The sequence below is a fragment of the Myotis nattereri genome (assembly GCF_964212035.1).
Source record: "Myotis nattereri genome assembly, chromosome: 11".
Lineage (NCBI taxonomy): Eukaryota > Metazoa > Chordata > Mammalia > Chiroptera > Vespertilionidae > Myotis > Myotis nattereri.
Genome location: NC_138086.1, coordinates 4,234,528 through 4,250,154, shown reverse-complemented (window position 1 = coordinate 4,250,154; position 15,627 = coordinate 4,234,528). Strand labels below are relative to the sequence as shown.

The 15,627-nt window shown below is 49.9% G+C and overlaps 1 protein-coding gene across 5 annotated transcripts in view; it reads left to right on the top strand.

The window, feature by feature from the left end:
• The window catches only part of DPP6 (dipeptidyl peptidase like 6), a gene marked incomplete at its 5' end in the record, with an annotated part of 642,841 nt that overhangs the window by 451,493 nt on the left and 175,721 nt on the right, over positions 1–15,627 (top strand). For all 5 annotated transcript variants that reach the window (XR_013996566.1, XM_081101874.1, XM_081101876.1 and 2 more), the window contains one exon: positions 6,043–6,117. Coding sequence is in view for 4 of the 5 variants with exons in the window: in XM_081101874.1 (XP_080958000.1) it covers positions 6,043–6,117 (75 nt within the window). The remainder of the gene's footprint in view (positions 1–6,042; positions 6,118–15,627) is intronic.

The window sequence follows — 15,627 nt, the reverse complement described above, 5'->3', positions numbered from 1 at the left end:
AAGATGAAGAGGAATATTTATGCATTTTGACTCATCCCAGGAGATATTTTTATAAGTAAATAATCAAAAAAATCTAGAAAATAAAATAAATAAAAATAGATGAAATATAATGTAATCATTAAAATAATAGTTATGAAGGCTGTATAGTAAAATAAAAAAATAGTTTAGTTAGGATGTTATATTAAATAAACACAGAAGAATACAATGTTGTACTCACACTTTAATTAGCAACTGGAAATTTCATCCACGTGTATTGAAAAAACTACAAAGTGAATACCGAGCTATGAAAAGAGTTCATCTTGGTGGGTGGTGAAATTTTGAATACTATTTCTCTGTGTGGTGACTTCCATAATGACTGTTTCAATGCCATTTACTCAATCACTTTAATCACTTTTTTAAAAACTTCAGCCTCGTGTTTCCGGGAGATTAGACTCCCTCCAGGGAGGAATATGTAGGAGCTGTAGACAGCCCATAGGAGCACTTACTGGTGGGAGGGAAAACGCCCAATTTTCCTAAAGCCTCCTGTGGCTATTCTTATGGGGGTTTCTCTCATTTTATGTCTGGATTGTTTTAGTTACTAAACTACTCATTTTAGTTACATGTTTAAATGACTAAATTAACATTTAAATATAGTCGTTTTGTTTCTCCCTTGTATGTCCCCCTTTGATTTTATTGAATCATTAGGCTGAGGAACTTGAATTTGTATCTCAATCTCTATACATTCATGACGCGACAGGAGAGCGGCCCTGACCGCTCCTGGGGCCTCGGGTCATTCGCAGCTGACCCCCCATCAGGGAGTGCGGCCTATGGTGATTCTACGTGTAGAGAGTTGCCCTCTTTGCTGGTTGCTATTATCTTTAAATTGATGCCATTACTGACACTCCCATAACAACTGAGGATATAGTCATCCATTCATTCAGCAAACATCTATGGGCTCCTATTATGTGCCAGTCACTGTTGGGCATGAGGAATACAGACGTGACAAAACAAATTAAAATTCTCTTTTCACATTTGAGAATTTTCGGTCATGAGAGTATAAGGTGATCATAATTATCCTCCTAACATACGAAACTATAAAATGGGACAAAATATAGGGGGGAACATTGTAAAGCCGGCAGTTCATACCTGTGGTCCCTGAAAAAAGGAAGAGAAATTAAAGGAGGGCAGTGCTCACTGAGCTTTCTGCTTGAAGGTTATGTCCGAACTTCAGCACAAGGAGGAAAACTCAATCTTGTCAGTCTTGCTGAGTTAAGGAGACATATCCTATTCCAAGGGAGAAAATATGACTACAATTTTCGTGACAGAGTACACATGAGGAGGAAGCTAACTAGAGAACACTGGAGAATACTGTGAGACTTTGGGTATATGTACATCCTGTATAATAAAAGCCTAATATGCAAATTGCCCGAACAGCAGAACTACCAGTCGGTGGGGGGCAGGGCTGGCGAGCGGGCAGCTCCAGTGGGCAGAGGGAGGGGACTGGGGCAGCGGTGGGGCAATAGGGTGGCAGGGCGATTGAGGGGCAAGGCTGGCCACTCGCCGGTCAGCGCCGGCCCCTGATTGTGCAGCTGGTCACCTCCTGCAAAGGTTTATTCAGCTCAGCCGCACTGGCCTTTCTACTTTTATATTCAGTTCAAGCACAGCATTTGTAAAATTAGAGCGGTAGGGAGCAAGTGCCCTTCCCACTGGACACAGGGACTTGAGTGCCGGCCTCATGTGCGTCCTCAGGTCACCAGCAGATGCCGACGTGACCAAGGGGCGTGGCCCGGAGATGGGCCAGCCGAGGAGCGGGCTCTTCCTCCCCGTGCTGCAGCCAGGGCCACACACCCTCCCACCTCCTTCCGCCTCAGGCCTGCATCCCTGACCACAAATCCAGCAGCGGCCAGAGAGCAGGCTACCAACCCAAGTGGCAAGCCACAAAGACTGGAAGTGCACCCCCACGGCCTCCAGCTCGCGACTCCTCCCAAGCCCCTGTCCACTCCGCCCCTCACTCACTGGCAGCCAATTGGGCCCCCCAACCTCCCGTGGCCCTTCTCCCTGGCTGGCCCTGCCCTCATTTGGGCCCCGCCAGGGACCCTGACAGGAGGGAGGAGGGATCCTGATTCCTCCAGGCCAGCATCAGTGACAGAATATGTCTGAAGACCAACTATCGGCACAATGTACCTCCGAAGCTGAAAGAAGCTGGCGTCGTCAACAATATGTCTGAAGAGCAGCCATTGACAAGTACTACCAATACTGGTAGGAACTGCCTTCACAGCAAAATTGAAGTGAATGAGGATGCAATTATCTAACATAGTTGTGGTAGAATGACTGTTACATATCAATTTTGCCTATCACTAAATTTCTCCGATGAAAAACCATCTGATGGAAAATTTACTTGATGTTGTAGTAAGTGTAAAGTTTGTCCAAATGATATACATTTTTCAGAATACCCAGCATATTTTTTAAAATCCTATATAATAAAAGGCTAATATGCAAATTGATCAAATGGCAAAATGACTAGTCGCTATGATGCGCACTGGCCACCAGGGGACAGACACTCAATGTAGGAGCTACCCCCTGGTGGTCAGTGAGCCAGAAGCCGGGCTCATGGCTGGCGAGTGCAGCGGCAATGACGGAAGCCTCTTCCACCTCCATGGCAGTGCCAAGGATGTCTGACTGACAACTTAGGCCTGCTCCCCACAGGGAACATTCTCTGAGAGCTCCCAGACTGTGAGAGGATGCAGGCCGGGCTGAGGGGACCCCCTGAGTGCACAAATTTTGGTAGCCTCTAATTTATATATATCAAAGCCTAAGCAACTGGCTGACCGGTCAGTAGCTATGACACCCACTGACCACCAGGGGGCAGATGCTCAAAGCAGGTGCTGCCAAGTGACACACCGGGAACCAGAGGGGAGGGAGCCCAATTCTGTGGTGTGTCACCCGAAAACCACCCTCTTGCAATCCAGGACCCCTTGGGGGATGTTGGAGAGCTGGTTTCAGCCCAATCCCCACAGGCCAGGCCAAGGAACCCCACAGTTGCACGAATTTGTGCACCAGGTCTCTAATTAATATATATTAATTAATTATATATATATATATATATATATATATATATATATAGAGAGAGAGAGAGAGAGAGAGAGAGAGAGCACACAGGCAGGACAAAATACAGTTCCAAGTGAAGGACAATGACAGGACCCTCTAAGTCCAAGAATGCCCAGGGTTCAGTAGTCACCAGAACCACTAACGTTCCTCTGAGCGATGAGACATGAAGTGGCGACTGCAGAAGAGCCACCCCTTAGGAATGAGGCTCAATTAGCTCTAAAATCATGGCTATTGATGAACAGCCTTTAAAATATCTTAGAAACCAACTTCAAAAGAATCTAATTAATCCACAAGTAATTAACTGACTATCATAAAAAGGCCAATATTCTTTGAAGGAACACACACAAAAATATCCAAGATTCAACAAGAGAAAATTAAAAATACCTGGCATTAGTTGTTTTGGTTTTTTTAAATCCATAAGAAGAGCCCAGCTTGTGTGGCTCATGGTTGAGCATCAACACAGGAATGAAGAGGTCATTGATTTGATTCCAGTCAGGGCACTTGCCTGGGTTGCAGGCTCAATCCCCAGTAGGAGACATGTAGAAGGCAGCTGATCAATGATGTTTCTCTCTCAGCAATGCTTCTATCTCTCTATCCCTCTCCCTTCCTCTCTCTCTAAATATCAATAAAAAACATATGTAACTCCATATGAAAAAGCAAGGAAATGTGACTCATAATGAGGATAAAAATCAGTCAAAAGACATAAACCCACAAATAACTGAAATAATGGTATTAGCAAAAAAATACATTAAAATTGCTAACATACATATGTTCCAAGTACTTAAGCACATAAAGGAAATCATGAGCACAAAGAAAAAAGAAGTTGAAACTGTAAAACACCCAAGTGAAATATCTAGAGAGGAAAAATAAAATATAACATTTACAAAAGTCAAGATTAGATATCACAGAAGGAAATTAACTTTTAATTAATAGCAGTATAAACTATCCAAAATAAAAACAGAGAGGGAAAATACTTGAAAAAAAAAAAAAACCTTGACCTCAATGACTTAGTGGACAATATAAAATATACTAATATACTTGTTATTAAAGCCCCAGAAAGGGAAGAGAAAAAATAAGACAAAACAAACATTTGAAGAAATAATAACTAGGTTTTTACCAAATTTGATATAAGAATTCAAACCCTTACTATGACGACAGAAAAAAAAAAATCACAGCAGAGCATATTATTATCAAATTTTGAAAAACAATGAAAATTATCCTCCAATGGCAGCCAAAGGAAAAGCAAACATAAGGAGGACAGCAGACTCTGCACCAGGCAGTGCAGCCCAGGAAACAGTGGAGTGGCCTTTAAAACTGTCAATCTAGAATTGTATATGCATCAAAAATAACTTAAAAAATAAAGGTAAAATAAAGATCTTTAAAATCACAGAGGACTCATGGGCCACACACTATAGCAGCAATCTTACCCTTAGATGCCTATCCTATTAAAACTGAGCACACGCACACACACACACAGTAAATACACGTGGGGGAGGATCTTTATTGCAGCTGCGTACAATAGCAGCAGGCCGGGAGCAGATCATCACTGGCAGCTTGTAAGTTTGCTAAGCCCCTGGGTGCTAGAATGTATGTGTGACCCCACATGAATACTCGTGTACTTTTGCAGTCATTCTCGGGCACGTGCAGCGTGACAAAAAACTTGAGTGGCCCGCTGCCTTCTGGTTTCAGCTGTCGTACTATAAACAGGCCTTCTTTCTGTGGTCCACACAGTGCCACGTTTTTCACATTTTTGTGTTTTTTTGTTGGTGTTACGCTGCTTAAAAATGGCCCCCAGGAATAATGCTCAGTCCCCCCTGGGTTCTGAAGCACGAGAAGGCTGCGCTGTGCCTCACGGGGAAAACACGCGTGTGGGATGAGCCCCGTTTAGGCATGCGTTACCGTGCTGTTCACCACGAGTTCATGTCAGCGAGCCAGCAACATACAGTCAACACAATGTCTTTAAACAGGAACACGCGTGCGACAAGGTTATGTGTTGATTGGCTGACAAGAGTATTATGACCAGAGGCTCATGGGAACCTACCCTTAGGGACAGTGTTCACTAACTGAGTATTTTTGTGGACTTTATAGGGCATAACTGCCAGGAATAGCAAGGACTTCCTGGAGGGACTAAGTGGAGAGTTAAGATGTGGCCAGCGCCGGAGAGCATGACGCAGGCTTTAATGATCACTAAGCCAAGCTCGAGCAGCTGCTTTAGAACCACTCCCTAAAGTCACTGTTTCCTGAGAAAGACCACCCCAGGCAGGCGTGGCACTGCTGTCGCTTCCAGCTGGGTGACCCGTCTCTGTGTCTGTGCACGGCGTCTGTGTGTTCCTGTGGCTGTGTGGTCACGTATCCAGTGACACACACCAGCTGGCAGCCCCGGGCTCTTGCTGGGGCGCAGTGTGAACACGGCAGAGAAGTGGGGCAGGGGGAGGTCAGTTGAAGGGAAGCGGCACTTTTGATTAATTTACTTACGTACAATTATCTGTGCAGTATGAAGGGCCCGAAGGCAAACGTAAGAGTCCCCGCGCTCTGCCTGTGGGCCAGGGTCTGTGCTGGCGGAGGAGCGAGGTCGGAACGGTGTGCAGAATGCGACTCTCTCTCAGGGACCCATCTGCCTGCCGTAAACTTTGAAGTATGAGAATGAACAAAGGGAGGTGCGTTCAAAGAGAGAGAAAGGTTGGGAGTCTTCCGGGGAAAGGCTATTTGTTTTCGTGTCTATTTCTATTGATTTGTTTCAGTGGATACAGTAAGTATTGTTTTGTTGAAATTTGAAAAAAATACAAATAAAATGGGGTGAAAGCATCAATTCAATGACTATCATGCAGCGAACGGAAGGGGATAGCCATTTTTAGCCGATGTGAGCCAGCCGGCTGCATGCTGGTTTTAGGAGCAACTTTCGAGAATGTGCTACCTGACAGGGATTCTTCACAGCCTGTGTTCTCTCCCTTCCAGGAATCGTTACGAGCCGTCAGATACGAGATATCTCCCGATAAGGAATACGCACTTTTCTCCTACAACGTGGAGCCCGTGAGTACTCCGTTTCCTGTCTTTGAGGAACTGTCTCCTGGGCTCGCACCTCACTAAGCACTCTTCCTTGACGCTTCATTCTCAGTGATCTTCGCATAGTGGGTCCTGGGTAATCTCTCCATGGCACACTGCCACCTAGGAGAGAGGGAAGGATTAAAAATTCCTCAACAGAAAATAAAACCACTCCTGTTAGGGGCTATTTTATAGGATTTTCTTGGGGAGATGGTGTGAAGTTGCATTTTTATAGATTTATGTTACCCTGTTGTGCAATTCTTTTTTTTGCATTTTCTCAATCACATCATCAATTTTATCCCAAGAACAAAAGCAACTGTCAGTTTCTTGCTAAACTAAAATAAAATGATCATTATCTCCCAGGCATCATAATCTTCTAGAGAAAAGTTGAACTATCACCTTATTATATAAGATCCCCGTTTTTAGCACTTCATATATCAGTCTCCTTAAAACATCACCAGAAATTTCCACAAAATCTCATCCTAGGCGCTAGTGGCAGCCTAAAACTGGCTCTTTCTTTCTTCCTTTCTCTTTTCATTGAACATGATTTAAAATTAACGTGGGCTTTTTACTTTTAAATGAGCCAGAAGGTGAGGTTTCTTTGTATCCATGAGGCAGATGCTCAGCGTGGAAGAGATTTGCGACTTTAGAGACGTTCGTTTGTGGAACTTTGTATCCTGGCCAATAAGATGCAGAATTCCACGGCCTTTATCATTCTTCGGAGGCCATTCTTGTTAGCGGTTCTGCAGCGCCTGCCGGAGGGAGACAGGTCCCTGCGCTGTGACGCAGGCTGACAGCCTGGGCGAGGCTGAGAGCATCGTCCCGGCACTGGGTGGGCCGGCTTCTTGACTTCACCCCCTTCGGGAACCTGGGGGTTGGTTGGCATGGAGATGCAAGTCCAATTCTAGGAGTTGTAGAATGTCTTTTAAAAGCTGTTTGATACCTGGATGCTTTATTGGAGATTTTCCGTTTCATTCCTCTCCGTGCAGGGCTTTTCTCTGTCTTCCGCTTTCCGTCTTCTGGGTTGTTGTTGTTTTAAGGTCCGGCCCATAAAAGTTCTTATTTCCTCCCTGCGAATCCTTGGGACAGCTGGTCACCTTGTCCTGCTGACTGGGGGACGTTACTGAACTGACAGCCGTGGGTTCTGCACACCCTGCACGGCCCCGGCCTCGCCTCTTTGAGCTGCAGATGCACAGACCGGGCGTGCGTGAGCTCTGGCGCATTCAGCTCCTCTGGTCACCCTTGGGAACTGCCAAATGCGACATCCACACCTGAACTTAAAAACCACCTCGGCAGCTCCGTGACGGGCCTTCACAGGGATGGACGGTGGCTGGTTCTCGATCGCCCGGGGACCCGGCTGCCCGAGTGGGCAGAGCGCAGACGGCCGGTGCCAGGGCGTCTCGCTGAGCACCTCTCATACTGGGAGCATCCCAAGGGCGGGGTGAGGACCTGTGGCAATGAGCATCCCGCCCCTAGAGCCATAGTTGTTCTCCACAGTCCTGTGGGAGAGCCGCGCCTGCCCCTGGAGCGCGGACTGGGTGGCTCCAGGTCTGTGCTGGGAGGATTCTCCGCCGCCTGCCTGCTCTCCCACCAGCTCTTACAAAGAGTCCCTGGCATCTCATGGCAGCTGATGGCTGCGGGGAAAGCATTCTCTGAACATGCGCCTTCACCATGCAGACCGCCGGCTGGAGGGCAGCCTCCTCACCAGGCAGCGCCCACCGCGGGCCTGTGGGGTGAGACTGTGTTCAGTGTTTCTCAGCTGAGGGAAATGTAGGCAGTTTGGAGTGGGTCTGGCAAACTGCAAAATGATTCAAGGATTGATAACGTGTGCCATGTAACAGATATAGACCCCTGGGACCTGAATCAACAGGTAACTCCTGCCCTGGCGGGTGGCTCCGTTGGTTGGAGCATCGTCCTGTACAGGAAAAGGTTTCCGGTTCGATTCCCAGGTCAGGGCGTGTACAGGAGGCAACTGATTGATATTTCTCTCCCTCTCCCTCTCCCTTCCTCGCTCTCTAAAAAAATAATAAACATATCCTCAGATGAGGATTAAAAAAACAAATTATATTTTTAAAAAAGAAGTACCTCTCATCGTTTCCGAGTCCTGAGCAGTTATGCAAATGACTGTCCAAGCAAGCGTCCTGTTCTTGTGGAGAAAACCATAGAGCAGAAGAGGCTTGGGATTCGGCAGCAAAACTTGGGGTTAATGTTCGGACGAGCTTCCTAACCTGCTAAACTAAAACACAGATATTTTCAGCAAACGGGGCCGGGTTTCCGGGGAACCATCTGGGTCTGTGGTTCTGGATGAAGGAGGATACCCCAGGACTTCCGAGCCTGTCTGCAGTGTCCATATAACTACCCTGGGTATTTTTTTTTAAGTTTTGTCCTGGCCTGTGTATCTCAGTGGTTAGAGCGTGGGCCTGTGCACAAAAAGGTCGAGAGTTCAATTCCCGGTCAAAGGCATGTATCTGGGTGCAGGTTTACAAGCAGAAGGCAACCAACCGTAGTGCCTCTCACATAGATGTTTCTCTCTCTGTCTCTTTCCCCCTCCCTCCCGCCCACTCTCTAAAAATCAACAGGAAAATAGTAGTATACATCCTGGGTGAGGATTAACACACACAGAAATGTATGTGTTCTTGTTTGTATTCAAACAAGTTTGAGATCTCGAGTCAAACAAAGCTGAATAAACTTCTCACTGCAGGGCTTTGGAAGCTTGTCGTGTTCTCCTGCGGATTCCGCGTTTCCCATGGGTGTTCCCGCAAGTGGCTCCTAGCTGTTCGTAAGGAAACTGGAATGTTTCCCTTGGGTCCTTGCTTGTCACAGTCTTGTCTGTGTATTTTAAAGGCAACTAGGATGCCTTGTTTATATGAACTAACTCTACTTTTCATTCAAAAGACAATCATAAAAAATATTTTTGTGCTAACAGTCCAATTGCTAGGCATCTCTCATTTAAGTGAACGAATGTTTCATGTACAATAGAATTTCAGTGTATTAGGTTGCAGTTCCAGGTGAGAAATCTAAACAGTCCACATCGCATCTGAAAGTGAGTATCCTGTCACCTTCTGGTTCTCTTTGCTGCCTGCCCAGAGGTGGGACAAATTACCCAGCGCAGGGGCCACAGCGTCTCCGCGGAGCAGTTGGTGGTCCCCGAGCCGGTGCTGGTCAGAAGGGGGCTGGTGCGCAGGGAGCGTGCTATTGAGGATCGTGACACGCTTGCAAGGGTGTAACCCAGCGCCTGGCTGCACCCCAGGCCCGCTTCTCCCCATGTTCTGAATAGAGAAATCTTAAAAGTGACCGTCTTAAAGGGGAAATGAAATGGTGGATGTGGCAAAGTCACCTGTGCGAGAAGCGAAGGAGGCCTGAGACGGAGCCTTGAGGAAAGTCACTGTGACCCTCACGGTCGTAAAGGATAATCTGCTATGAGTAAGAAGAGGGAGGCCTGACAGACGGGAGAAAAGCCAGCAGCATGTCTTGTTTGTATAAACGGGGAGGAGAGTGTTTCCCGGGGAGGGAGGCCTCCTCGCCAGGCTCTGAGTGCCGGAGCCCAGTGAGTGTCGTCTCAGCCCACCTTCTCCCCAGGTGGCCTGTGCTTTCCTGCCCTTGTCTGCTTGTCTACCCTGGCTTCCTCTGAGCTCCGGGGATGAGTGCGGGAGGGGCTATTGAATGGCGCCGCCATGACCACCTTGTCCTGGTGCTTCTGGACCTCTGTGCAGCCTCTGCGTCCGGGAGTCTCCGTCCAGAGACCGAAGAGGAAGCATTACCCCCGGCTTTGGCCCTCCCCGGGGAAGGGGGGCCCAAGGAGGGTCAGGAGCCCACACTTCCGGCGCTGTCTGTCTGTCTGGGCGAGGGCTGGCTCCCTGGCCGTGTCCGGTGGATGGAAGGCCGGCCAGGTGACTCTGGAGTGGCTGGAAGCTGCCTGTCACCATGCACTCGGCCACGCCCCGAGGAGAGCGGCGCAGAAGGGACGGGGGCGGTGACCGAGGGAGGACACAGAGCGGAGTCCGGGAGTCCGGGTGCGAGTCATAGGTAATATCTTGGGAAGAGTAAGGGTTCAGGAGAGATTTTCCACTTTAACTCCATCATATTCACTGTGCCTCTTCCTCTCATTAATTGCAATGTTGTGTCATTTCCCAGCTGTTGACATAAACTGGCTATTTGCCCATTTTTACGTGGCAGCTACTCAGAGAGAAGGATGGCCTCCCCCTCCCGTCCCCGGCCCTGGGGGCCTGCATGGGGGTCTGCCTGTGTTCCCTACGGAGCAGCTGTGTCTGTGGCACCTTCTTCTCCCTGAACTTCTGGGCCAAGGTCAGTGTGGCTTTACACACTCAGAGTTCTTGAAACTCCATCACATACACAAACATGTAAAACTAGGTAACAGAAGCGGTCTTATTTGTGAAACAACTTACTGATGCTTCATGTTTATTCTGGAAGTGAGGACCGGGCTGCTCAGCATGCCTTTTTTTACTAAACTTCCCAATGTTATGAAACCTGTGCTTGGCTCTCATCCTTGGGCATCACAGATTAGCTGCTTTTAACTACGTCAGCTTTAATTTTATTGATGGTCTCAAAACTACCCTTTTAAAAAGTGTAAAAACTCTCCATTTGGTCTGAGAAAGAGGACCCGCGCTCATTTTGCCAGGCCGCAATACCTACAGGTGCATAATGTTGTGTCTGAAATGTAGAAAATAAAAACAGTGTTATGTTTTTCTTTATATGGGACCAGCACAAAATGTGCTTTTTCATATCATCTCGCTTCTTCTCAAAAGGCATTCCTGCCCCCACAGAGCCAATGTTCCCGATTTTGTTTCTTTTCTATACAGAACTTCATAACATTTCTCAACGTACAGCTTCAGGAGAATTCTCTTGAAACTAAGCTAGACATTGGAGAAACAGTAATTTTTATTTTTTTACTTGAAAACTGTATTCCCTGTGCTAACTAAACTATAGTAATAGGGGAAATGGCTCTGAGACAAACTGATCTACCCAGGGATGCCATGTTCCTTCACACTGAGGTGCATCTGACAAATGCAGAAAGTTTTCAAAACCCTTTGGGAGGAGGAAAAAGAAGATAACTGTGATGTCTTAGATCATTGAAACATATTCATATGCTTTGTGACTATCAAGGAGGCAGGAGAACTCTTATATGAACAATATTCCTCTTACAGAACCTTTTCTGGAAGAGTCGGTGCGAATTTGTGAAGTTCATCGCAGTGTTTAAGGGAATTACTTGGGGTAATTGTTCTTAAAACCAGTGGAACTTTGTTCTGGTTCAAATAAAATCTAGTCTGAATAAAACCCAAGTCAGTCACGCAGCCATGGAATTAGCAAAATGGGTTATATGTATATAATCTATCCATTTCAGTTATCTATCGCTGCATCATGAATTACCCCAAAGTGTAGTGGCATAAAGCAAACAATAGTTATTCTCTCAGTTTCAGGGGTCAAATGTTTCTCCGGTTAGCTGCTCCTCTGCCCCAGGGTCTTCCACAGGCCACCATCCAGGTGTCACCTGGGCTGCAGTCTCATCTCCAGGGCCTGCTGGGGACTGACCAGCCTCACGCTCACCTGTGGCTGTGGGCGGGGCCCAGGGGGATGCACCAGCCTCATGCTCATCTGTGACTGTGGGTGGGGCCTGCTCCTCCAGGTCCACAGAAGCTCTGTCAATGGACAGATGTTTCAGAAATAGAAACAGACTCAGAGACAGAGGACAGACTGACAGCTGTTGGAGGGCAGGGGCTTGGGGGGCTGAGTGAAAAATGTAAGGGATTAAGAAAAAACAAAACTCATGTACCTGGGCTACCAGAGGGCAGGGGCTGGGAGGAGGGTGAAGGGGGATAAATGGTGATGGAAGGAGGCTGGGCGTGGGGTGATGAGCACACGGCACAGTGTACGGATGATATGCTATGGAATTGCCTGGAGCCTACATAATTTTATTAACTGATATCACTCTAGTAAACACAATGAAAATACAGGCGGCAATATAATGTAAGGCTGTACTGTACACATGCATGTCTGTCATGTATGGACTCAGCCTGTCCTTAGGAAAGGGCAGCTGTTTCAGAGCCACGGAAGGTTTGAGGGGACAGGGGAGGGGCTGGGTCGCACGGGGGGTGCTGAGCGTCCGTGAAGAGGACACTGAGTGGTCAGTGCTTCTTCAGCTCCCGGGGCCGCAGCGCTGACGCGGCCATGGAGGCGGTCCCTGCATGGCCTCCATTTACCAGGTGTTGGTGCCATTGTAATAAGGGAGGCGGAGAGTGCGAATGAGGAGAGGGTTTGCCCAGTGACACGCGAGGAATTGGACAGAGAACTCGTTTGCTTTTATCACTGTGATGTCCGGGGGGGGGGGGGGCGGAGGGGGGGGCGTGGAAGAGGGAACAGCTCAATTTCGCACTGAAGACGTGTTCTTCGGCTGGTTCATTATTGTGGCCGAGCTGTCACCAGCGATGACCTGTAGGGACTTAAATCTGAGTAATATGATCCGAGCTGCTGGGCCTTCGGCAGTCGAGGCAGCGGCTGATTGTGCGAGAACTGGGCGGGATTGTGGGGCTGTGCGCGGGGCTCCAGCTCCGTTGCTCCAGCCGGTGTGAAGGGTGACTTCACTCAGCATTAGTGCAGAGGCTGGTGCGTGGCCAATGGGGTCACACGCACCCCTTTTGGTCCAGGGAAGTCAGACGGCCGCCCCCAGCAGCCTGGCGCACGCTGCTTTCCCTCGGCTACCAGAGCTTGTTTTATGGTGACAGACCGGCCTGAGTGAGAGTCTGCAGGTCTGTTGCTCCCCCGTCCTCAGGATTTCCCACGACCCCTGCGCTGCAGGAGCTGAGAAAGCCCCTGACTAGCTCTGCATGTGATAGGGCAGATGCCTGGGATTTTGTATTGTATTGAGCAGTGAGTTTAATTTTCACATCGCCTGTGCTATCCCCTGGCTTGTTTATCCCTAAGCGTTATCGTGGCCAAAGCCCACGTGGAGGAGGACGTCTTCAGCTGCTCCCAGGACGTGCTCGCGCGTGGGCTGGGTGGGCTTGGCGCCTCAGCAGCCCGGCTCCTGCATCTGTAGAAATCGTGAGCAGAAGGGATGGGTCGTTGGCCGACGCCTACATTGGGCGCTGCCCTGCCTGTCAGCGGCTCGCCTCCTCCGGACAGTGGTGCCCGCTAAACAGACACAGCGTGCTGGCGTGGGCAGGATGTGCCTCGTGTGTGTGTGTGTGTGTGTGTGTGCGCACGCGTGTGTGTGTGCGCCTGCATATGTGCGTGTGGAGGGGAGTAAGTAGTTCCCACTGAAGGTGGGTGGAGAAGAGGGCTGTGCGGTCTGCTGTGTAATTAAGGAATCATCAACTGGACCAAATAGCCGTCCTTTCTCATAGGAGCGAGAGCCAGGCTCCTTCCTTCGTCCAGCTCCTCACCTGTGAGCCAATTCAGAGCTGAGGTCCTGAGGTCATTGGCTGCCATGGCAGCTGCCAGAGATCATGCCTGATCAAAAGAATAAAAACCTCTAGTTTCTTAGCGTTGAAATGAAGACATCAGAAGAGGCTGAAGTTCATGGGTAGATGTGGTTGACATGTAGCTCTGATTACAGGATTTCTTGGCCGAGGAAAGAATTAGTGAAATCACCCAGTAGTTTAATCTACATCATGTCGCCCTCATCGGCGTTGCCTGCCCCGAGCCACACACTAGTCTGACCACCTCTGAGACCACAGTGTGTCTTCAGAACCCAGGCAAGGGGTGCTGCTGGCCAGCTGACCTTCGGGGGGCGTGACTGGAGTGTCAGCCACATCCTGTGCTAACGGTCAGCAGGGCGCCCTGAGTGTCAGCAAGCGCATCGCCCAGGCTGGCCTCTCCCAGAGGATCCGAGGCTGTCCCCTTGCCCACCCTGCCTGACCAGTTCCCAGTTGAGTGATGGCTGCGGCAATGCGGAGCCATTTCTTCCTGTTTCCACTGCTGCTGCCTTTGTCCCGGCTCTTCTTTTCCAGAGCAATGCCAAGCCCCCACCCCGCCCTTCCCCCAAATGCTGCCCCACAGTCTCCGGGTGGGTGGCCTAATATGGCCCCATCAGGACACTTGCCTGTGCCTAGACCCCACGTGGGTGACGTCCTCCAGGGGCACAGCAGCGCGTTTTATTTCCCACTCCCTGTCCCATCCCTTTATGCAGAACAGCAGCGTGGATCCCAGGGCTGGGAGGGACCCTCCGAGGGCCCAGCCCACCCCTTCACAGACCAGAGAGGGGATTCTGGGGGGTTGAGATTGACTCCTTCAGAGTCCTGGGACTCATCGTAGGCAATGCCAAGGCCACACCCACCTTCTTCCCCAGGCTGCTTTCCCTCCGGTCCCTGCTGTCCTTTCTGCCTGTGCCCATAGCCGCCAAAGGGCAGCCACCCGCCTGCACGTGTCGGGCTGAGCTGCTTCGCAGATGCTGGGCGAGGCCTGGCCCGGCTGAAGCAGAGCCTGAGGGGAGGGTCGCAAACAGCGTGGGGCCTGGGAACAGGCACTGCCCCGGGGCACCTGTCGCCAGGAAGGGGTGAGGGACAGGCTCCTGTCAGTGACTGTCCTGAGCAGTCACATCGGCTCCCCGAGATGATGGTGGGGAGCGGCTGCAGGCGGGCCTCAGGTCGGGCGCTCTGAGCGAGAGCGCGAGCATCCTCTTCTAGTGGCTTCTGAGAGCTTCCCGGCAGCACAGCTTCCCAATGTCCTCAGACAGACGGTGCCCCACGGTGTCTTCTCATTGGCGACGAGGAGCCCAGCCGGCAGCTGTGCCTTTACTTCCTAGTGAGGCAGACACTGCTCTTCTCTCAACCCCAATCCCCTCAGTGAAGGTGGCTGTGGGCTCGCTGCTACGTCCGGGCATAATGATGGCTGCACGGGAGGTAGGGGACCACCTGTGTCACCCACTAGCTCAGTGAAACAGTCCTGACCCAAGAAACATCCCCGAGCGATGCACAGGCCTGGGAGGAAGCGAGCTTAGGCTGCGAAGCAAAACCAGCCTTCGGTCGCTGTGCCTTCGTCCAGCATCTCAGGTCACAGACAGAGATGCAGACATCGCAATGCAGAGACCGCGGGGTGGGGAGCAGCGGTGATGACAGGAGACAGGAGGGCAGCCATCCCCACCCCAACCCCCCTCCCCCCCATGCTCATCCACCACACAGGCCCAGGGCCAGGCTGACTTTTCAGAAAGGGTTTTGGTAAATAGAAGGGGTTATTGTTAAAGATCAGGGTTCAGACTAAGAGATGAATCATGGGTACAGACAAACAATGACACCTGAGGGCAGAGATGGCAGTGTGCTGGTGTGATGGTGATGATGAAGAAGAGGAGGAGGAGGAAGAGGAAAAAGGAGGAGGAAGAGAAGGAGTAGGAGGAGGAAGAAGGAGGGAAAGGAGGAGGCAAGAGGGAGAAGGAGGGGGAGGAGCAGGAGGAGGAGGAGGAGGAGGAGGAAGGAGAAACAGGAGGAGGAGGCAGCGGCAGGAGGGGGAGAAGGAGAGAGAGGAGGAGGAGGAGGGAGAAGGAGG